At 40.1% G+C, this 9,132-nt stretch overlaps 2 protein-coding genes across 2 annotated transcripts; one reads left to right on the top strand and one right to left on the bottom strand.

The window, feature by feature from the left end:
• Positions 1-601: 601 nt before the first annotated feature.
• On the top strand, positions 602-4,018 carry LOC131938622 (collagen alpha-1(XIV) chain-like). Its single transcript, XM_059296728.1, has 3 exons — positions 602-802; positions 1,281-1,889; positions 2,707-4,018. Exons 1-3 carry the CDS (start codon positions 767-769, stop codon positions 3,511-3,513), a joined length of 1,452 nt encoding a protein of 483 aa, XP_059152711.1. The 5' UTR covers positions 602-766; the 3' UTR covers positions 3,514-4,018.
• A 1,607-nt stretch (positions 4,019-5,625) lies between these two features.
• LOC131938623 (uncharacterized) lies at positions 5,626-8,147 on the bottom strand. Its single transcript, XM_059296729.1, has 2 exons — positions 7,815-8,147; positions 5,626-6,468 (listed from the first exon to the last, which is right to left on the bottom strand). Exons 1-2 carry the CDS (start codon positions 8,145-8,147, stop codon positions 5,626-5,628), a joined length of 1,176 nt encoding a protein of 391 aa, XP_059152712.1.
• Positions 8,148-9,132: the final 985 nt, after the last annotated feature.

The raw sequence follows: 9,132 nt of genomic DNA, 5'->3' as shown, positions 1-9,132 counted from the left end.
AGCTACTATTGACAAAAAATCATTAAATATATATATATATATATATATATATATATATATATATATATATATATATATATATATATATATATATATATATTTATATATATATATATATATTTATATATATATATATATATATACATATATATATAAATTTTACTTTGTATATCTGCCACCAGTGGCCCATTACTTGCACTGTTAAAAAACAATGAGCACCAAGATGTCACGCTTCATTAGCTGCCGCCTCTCCACGCTTCACTAAACAAACTTTTCAAATGTCAAGCCGCTCACCATACAATTATTTCAATCACCTGACGTCACCACCTGGCTCGGCACGACCAAAACTTAGACTTAACACACAGGTGAAACATCAGGAAAAAATTTCACCTGGAAATCTTGAGTTGAAAAAAAATCCTGAAACTACCTACCATTGTCAACGTCATTGCTCTGTGTACATATTAACTTGTCTTAAGTGAACCCGTTGGCGGGGCGCCTAGGTGACACTGTCACTGACAACACTGACAACACTGACAGCATGACATAGGATTATATAGTTAGGCTGCTCGGTGATGTACTTCACATAGAGTGAAGAAACCAAGTCAAGTCTAAGTTGTCTATACATGGATCTCTAGAATATGGACCTGGACGTTTAGTCCACACCTACATAGTGAGAAGATCTACAACTGCAAGCATGTTTTAGGTCAGAGAAATACTTGCAGACGTTTTCTGTGGATGCCAAAACAAATTGAAAAGTTTCGACAAAATGGATTTTAACCAATTTATTGTGGTTGTGTTCATGGTAAGGTTTACGTATTACTTTTTTACACGTGAAAATATTTATTAAAATATTGTATTGGCCAAGCTTATCTAGCAAATAGTTTTTTTTAATTAATAAATAATAGACGTATATTAAATTATATATATATTTATATATATATATATATATATATATATATATATATATATATATATATATATATATATATATATATATATATATATATATATATATATATATATTAAGTAGATATTTTGCCAGACTATTTGGCAACTTGGTTTAATACGGAATAGAAACAAATCTGGCCAAACATGACACTTGTTCCGTAGTCTTGAACTTAAAACATCAGAGAAGATCTACTTTACCTGTTATTGTTGATAATATAATTAGAAATTATAGTTTAATTTAATTAGTTTATTTAAAGAAAAAACAATACAACTCACAGTCTTATAATGGATCAGGCCTAAACTTAAAATGGCCGTTGTTTATTTTTATCTAGGTCACCGTGACCCCCGCACTCACCCAGCAGCTGTGCCGGCAATCCGCTGACGTCATATTCGTCATAGACGTGTCCTACTCCATCACCCACCCCCGCTTCTACGGCTACGTCCTCCCCTTCATCCAGAACGTCATCTCCGACTTCGACATCGGGCCCGCCGACAACCAGATGCAGGTCGGTGCTGTGCTCTTCAGCGACAAAGTCCGTCTGGCATTTCACCTGAACGACTTCCGGAACCGTCCTTCCCTCCTGCAGGCGGTCTCCGAGATCTACTACTACGGCGGGGAGACCTTCACGCATGAAGCGCTGGCCTACGTCAACAGCAATATGTTCACTTGGGAGAATGGCGGGAGACCCAACGCGGGGAAAATCGTCATCCTTGTGACCGACGGACGGTCTTACAGCAGCAGTAAGACACTGGCGGAGGCGGAGACTATCCGGAGTAACGGTGGGATCATCTTTGCCGTGGGGGTCGGGATGGCAGACGAGAAGGAACTGAGGGGGATCGCCAATTTCCCGCCCGAACAATACGTGTATTACGTCAGTGAGTTTCAGTCGCTCAACAGCATCAAGGATGCTTTGTCAGGAAACACATGCATGGCAGCTCCTGTAAGTCAGTCATTACACAAACACTTACATCACAGGTCATGTAAGTCAGTCATTACACAAACGCTTACATCACAGATCATGTAAGTCAGTCATTACACAAACACTTACATCACATATCATGTAAGTCGATCATTACACAGACGCTTACATCACAGGTCATGTAAGCCAATCATTACACAAACACTTGAATTACAGGTTATGTAAGTCAGTCATTACACAAACACTTACATCACACATTATGTAAGTCAATTATTACACAAAAACTTACATCACAGATCATGTAAGTCAGTCATTAAACAAACAATTACATCACAGGCCATGTAAGTCAGTCCTTATACAAACACTTACATCACATGTCATGTAAGCCAATCATTACACAAACGCTTACATCACAGGTCATGTAAGCCAATCATTACACAAACACTTACATCACAGGTCATGTAAGTCAGTCATTACACAAACACTTACATCACAGATAATGTAAGTCAGTCATTACACAAACACTTACATCACATATAATGTAAGTCAGTCATTACACAAACGCTTACAGCATATCTCTTGTAAAACCGCAATCACACAAACTCTTACAGCACAACTTCCCTAGCCCATTAGCTCAAACCTTTCAACATGACACACAGAATACAAGATGTTCATTATATTAGTATATATAGATAATACATCTATTTCATTTTTAGAGGAAAGATTTAAATATTAATGTTTCAAGCTTTATTAAAATAGTATTTTTATAGCCATGAATTGTAGGCCTACACTCAGATAAAAAACAAATTGTTATTTTTTTACCTTGTTTCAACCCCAGATGTACAAAGATTTCGAGAGCACTTCCCTCCTCTGGTACAACCAGCCGCCAGAGACGTTCATGACGCCTGCACCATTTACTGACAACCCCTTCAACCAACCACCCGTGTTTAATGACAACCTTTTCGAGCAACCACCAGTCTACACTGACAACCCCTTTAACCAACCCCCCGTTTTGGACACTACCGGAACCAGAAGTGTCTGTAGACCGCAGGCAGCTGACGTTATTTTCGTCATAGACGAATCCGATTCTATCGGCATCGACACGTTCCATCGCGAGGTACTCCCGTTCATAGAGAACATCGTGTCGGAATTTGACGTCGGGCCTCTAGAAAACCAGGTCCACGTCGGCGTCGTTCTGTTTGGGGGCTGGGCCAGGGTGGGACTCAACCTTAACGCCCACCTCAACAAAACGACGCTGCTAGCTGCCATATCACAGCTGACCTACCAAGGCGGGACAACCAATATCCACAGAGCGCTCAAAGTCGTCAGAGAAAACATGCTGACCGTGTTCAACGGAGCCAGACCCGGGGTGCCCACGTTTATCGTGATCCTGACAGACGGCAGAACTGTTGAAAGCAGACGTGCGGTAGAGGAGGCCGACACCCTGCGTCAGAGAGGTGCTAGAGTCATGTCTGTAGGAGTCGCGGAGGCTGACTCCGATCAGCTGGGGAGGATCTCGGACAAACCCAAGAGCGAGAATGTCTTCTACGTCTCGGGGTTCGACGCCCTGAGCGGTTTAAAATCAGAAATCACGTCAAGAATCGTTGTATGTGTGCAGGTCTTTGAGAGCTTTACCCCATCATAGTGGCAATTTTGTGGACAATGGGAGCTTAAGCTTTTTCTGGAGTTTCGGAGTTTAGCCATGTAGTGCTATCAGACGGGATGCAGCATCTTAGATTTATGTGTGTGTTTACCAGATTACAAGTTTGCGCGTAGGCTCCATCTAGTTTTGGTCTTACTTTTAGATGGCTCGGAACTTCAAACAAAGAAACAAAGAAGTATAACGGGTTTTATTCACTTCATTTAAATATATGTAGCAACCGAATTTATTTGATTTTTGTTAATTATGAAGTCGCGTTTCAATGTAAATTTTCATATGAACTAGTAAGTAAAATTAAACATTGATAATACGATTACAATCTTATTTTAACTTCTTAAAGAGCAAGTAAAATGTTTAAATCCTGATAAATATAATGTTTACAGCTCAACGTAGACTGTCAAAAACTTTAGTCGCAAAATAGTATTTGTATTTCTCAAGGTTTAAAAAAAAATAAACTTCGTTTTTTAAAGTTTCCGATATTTTTACTTATAATTTGTCCCTTCCATAAGTTAAATGATCAAACGTGTGCTAGGTGTGGGTTTGTTGTATAGTTATATTTAAGTTGAACGTGTATCGACAATTGTTGGCTAATATCTGGTAAAATGTCAAAGGTCATACCTAGCTATGCCCTATTGGCACAGTATGTCGCAGAGACCATTATGTGCTTACACTTAATTGTCTGTGCTGATTTTAAAAACATTATTAATATGTCTGTATGTATGGCTTGCTGGGTATGTATTGTTTGATTTTTTTAAATTTATGTTTTTTATATTTTTCTATAATTGGTAGAAGAAGAAATGTTTCTGTGGTCTGATTATTGAAATTATTTTCAAATGATGTTTGCAGATGAAATAATACAAAATAAAAAATACATGTAAACCTTCGTGCTTATAATTTGTACTAATAATTTGTTCTGATTTAATTATTTCATTGTTTTTAAGCCTTAAGCGTTAATCTTCAACTAACGTAGGATATTTATTTTTGTTTACAAACATAAACCAACAAAATAGAATTTTTCGTATGTTTGCTTATTTTTGTCTTTCTTCGAGCGGAACAAATGTAATAAAGTTAACATAATTTTTGTTGTGTGTGTTTGTGATCTTTTTACCATATACTGGTGCTTATGTAGTGGACAACTTCTGACAACATACAGATGACAACTCAAAATTACGGAAGTATGTCTAGACTTGCAATAAGAGTCATTATGTAATGGCAAGGACAGTCCATTATTTACACACAACTCTACTCAAAAGTAGATGGGATGTACAGCTGTAGCTTATTCAATGTGCACCTCTACGCATATTAGTGAAATCTGACTTGGGCACAGATTACTATAGACACACATCTGCAATAGCTAAAGCAGCACTTGGTTGCATGGTGATAACAACAAACACATCCCATCACAACAAACAACAGCGACCAACTTAACTAGAAATATTTTTTTTATTTTAGTAACAAGTCTATTGGGGTGTTTTCCTAGTAAATAGGGCCTAGGCATACCTTCCAAGTATACAAGAATAAAGAAGAGTTTTATTGGGCGTTCGCGCAGTGGAACGACTAAAAACTTTACAAAGACTAAAGTCACATGCATATGATCTGTGTAAATGTTGACTAACAAAATATTCGAGGATAAAGAATCTGTAGAATTGATGCGGATACGTTTACTTCATTTTTCTTGTAGATACTAATGAGGTCACTGATTGTTACTGGCCTAAATACAACAGTTGTCTTGTCACCTTTTGTTGTCCTGCCTTGAACTTTACGGTTTATTGACCTGTAATTGACCGTAACGTTTTATTGACATGTCCTCGACCTTCACATTTAATTGACCTGTATTCAACCTTCACATTTTATTGACCTATCTTTGACCTACACGTTTTACCGACCTGCCCTTGAACTTTACGGTTTATTGACATGTCCTTGACCTTCACGTTTTATTGACATGTTCTCGACCTTCACATTTTATTGACCTATCTTTGACTTTTACATTCTATTGACCTGTCCTTAACCTTCACGGTTTTTATTGACCTGCCCTCAACCTTCACATTCTATTGACCTGCCCTTGACCTTCACGTTTAATTGACCTGTCCTTGACCTTCACATTTTCTTGGCCTGCCTCCCACACGCCCTGAAGAGCGGCAGGGTGTAGAAGACGTCCCGGAAGCTTGAGCTCATGGTGAGGTAGACGAACATGTTGACGCTGGAATTGGCCGCCTGGAAGACGAAGGTGATGCCGGCCACTGAGAGGTGCACGTTGGACTGGCGCCCCACCACCGTGTACTGGGGGTCAAGGATCATCCAGAAATAATGCAGCACGGCCGGTACGGAGCTCACGATGTAGATAGACGACAGAGCCACGACAAGTTTGATCACTTTCATATCCTTAGCGCCAGTCGGGTCTTTTGATTTTTCCGAAACTTCCGGTTTTTGATTCACGGATCCGGTATCTTTTACAGAAATTGGATATTTCATTTCCGTAGATATGTTTGTATCTGGGAGTGGGGTCTTAACCGGGTCAAAATTTCTCGTAACTGTTTTCCGCCATTTTGATTTCCCGTGAAGTTTAATCGCCAGTACTGCAGTGCAGACGATGACTAGACCGAAGCTTGTGAAGGGAGAGAAGACGTTGTTGATGCTAAGAGCAACCCGTTTAATCTCATCCCGGTTGGCCCCGATCAGGCTGAGGGCAACCACGGTTTTGTTTTTGGCCACGTCGAACTTGCTGTCCAGCGCGGCCGTCCAGTAGATGGGCGCCACCCCAGCGATGACGCCCACGTAGATGCAGACGATGATGAAGAGGGAGCGCCCGTGGGTCAGGACGCTCTTGATCTTGAGGGGCATGGCCACACACAGGCAGCGTTCGACGGCGATGAAGGCGGTGATCCAACCGGTGATACGGGCAAAGGCCGTGTTGGGCCATCCTGTGGTCAGGTAAAACACCTGGGAGAGGTTCATTAGCTCATTAGTAGGTTGTATATGCATGCACTATTTATCTTTTAAAATAAGGTTATATATGCATAGACTATTCATGTTTTCAAATCTATATATATAATTCTCTTCTGGGATCAGTTAGAAAACAAGCTGCAAGCGCCTCCTTGCAGTCCCCTCTCTTTCTCTCTATCACTACCACCCACCCCACCCCAACATTGTCTGGTGAGCGGTGTTCACTCTAAATTTTTACAAAGCTAAATGTTTACAAATCGAAGAACCGTACAGCCGGGTTTCTATTAGGGGCAGATAATTTAGTTCGATTTTAAACTTACAGGAGGTAACTAAGAAATAACTAAGAGGAGGCTGCTTTCACGGGGGGGGGGGGGGGGGGGTGTAGGGTCGGGGTTAGGGGAAAGTGGGGGGGGGGGGGGGGGTTAGTGTTTTAAAGCAAATATTTTCAGTGGCATCATTGGTACTGTCGAATTTACAAATTATGAATTACTGAAAAGTAGAAAATAAAACAACTAAATAGCGGCGTATGATACGCTGCGGGTCGGCTCGTATTCATTAATACTTTTCCGTGCGGTTCAATTTTAGTCTTATGCACGCAATGTTCGTTTTATTAGCGTACGATTTACCACTCTCTTTAAGATTTTTATAGCAAATACTTTTTCAACGTGTTCATCAATGTTACGTGCAAACTTTTTAACGTGCTAAATAATGTAGCGCATTTATGAAACAAATTGTCTGAAAGTATCTACGGTTAAAGAACACTTTCATAAAACGGCTATCGCTGTCATAGGCAAGATTTTACAGAAAACTTTACAGCAGAAACATTAAGTGTTTGCTATTACTGTCATCAGAGGCGTAGCGAGGGGGGGGGGGGGGGGTGGGGGGACATATGTCCCCGGGCGCCGACGTTAGGGGGCGCCAAATTGGGTTGGAAAAAAAATTAAAGTTTGAGGGGGCGCAAATCGAAAGTTTGTCCCCGGGAGCCGGGAAGGGTCGCTACGCCTCTGACTCATAGAATTTACATTGTTTTTACAAACTGACCGTTAGTTTATTCATTTAAATTGGCTTTCCCGTCAGACTTCACGCTCGAGTAAATGTAAAACGTTAAGAGCATTAAGTTACTGCACTCACACTCACACACACACACACTTACGCACACTCACACAGACATACATACACAGTCATTCAGTCTCATACACACTAAATCTCTCACACTCAAACACACTCACACACAGCCTAACACAGACATACACAAACAATCACTCAGTCACACACACTAAGTCTCTCACACTCAAACACGCGCACATACTCAGTACAACATACGCACACACACTGGTACTCACGCCAATGGGGTCAAAGGGCACACTGGAGTCGATGAGCCAGGGGTTGTTGCCCACACACAGACATGCCAGAGATACGAGAGACAGCAGGTCTGAGACGGCCATCCCCATCAGGCTGATGTTGATGGTACGCTGGAAACCTTGTCTGCCCAGCACGATGATGGTGATGGTGTTGGTGAAGATCCCAAACAGAGAGATCAACTCGGACAGCACTACCACATTGACCACCGTGAAGACTGTCTCCGTCTGCTTGCTGAGCATCTGCTGAGGCCCCGGGGAGGGGGTGGTGGTGGTGGTGGTGGTGGTGACGATAATGATGGTCTGGTTCTCCATCATTCCCCTAGAGCTGTCACCTTTGCACCCTTGCTGTAGGAATTTTATCACACTTACAAATATCGGCGAATTTTTTTTATTTTTTATTTTGTCCTGTTCTTTGAAACACGGTAGATTTGGAATAAACCTAGAGAAGCACAAAACTGAAATAAACATCAAATGATCTTTTGAGATCAAGTTGCTGACAAAATTAATGCATCATGCAAGTCTAAAAATAGTATTGATAGACAACGAAAACAGTAACACTTGCGCACATGTGACATGTGTGATATAATGTTAACGACTTGTATATTATGTAAACTATGCATAAACATTATCATAATTGTTACACAACTACTACTTGTTAAAATTATAATTCCAATAAAAATCTAAGTCTCTTTTAAGGTTACAAACTTCATTTATCTAATTCTGCTTAAATATAATAGTCTGTTAAACTATAATTGTGTAATATTGGCCTACATGCTGTTATGTTTGTCTTGTATTATTCTCAGTCTAATTCGAATAAGAATGAATTTAATTTGTCGGTGTTGTTTGCAATCCTATCCTATAATTCAATAATTTAATTTTTTAAAAATTATTTTTAGACTTTTACTGTTTGAAAACAGTGTGTAATTACAGGTTTGGTTTTAAATCAGCCTTCTATAGTATAACTTTTCAAAGTGTCGGTCCACGGGGCAAGTGAAGAAGAGTTCCACTGTTTCTGTAACCTCGGCATGTGAAGGGATAGTGTTGCCAGCACTACGCCAAGCCGCCTTTACTTTCCGCAAATTTAGTTAGGTACTCATCAAAGCTGGGTAGACTCCGAGACGTTATACTGACTTAAACCCGGTATAGATTAACTACACATGACATCTGTACCCCAATACAATCTTAATCTAAGGTTTCATATTTTTTTCTCTACAATGTGTTTCCCTACCACCCAAGTCTCACTACCAAAACTTAAGTTCCCACGTATTCATTTGTTTCAATCTTTCAGACAAACTGTCTT

This window comes from Physella acuta, unplaced genomic scaffold, assembly GCF_028476545.2.
Source record: "Physella acuta isolate Inbredline_101_S28 unplaced genomic scaffold, ASM2847654v3 ptg000253l, whole genome shotgun sequence".
In the NCBI taxonomy this organism is placed as follows: domain Eukaryota; kingdom Metazoa; phylum Mollusca; class Gastropoda; family Physidae; genus Physella; species Physella acuta.
This window is presented reverse-complemented; position numbering and strand designations above follow the sequence as displayed.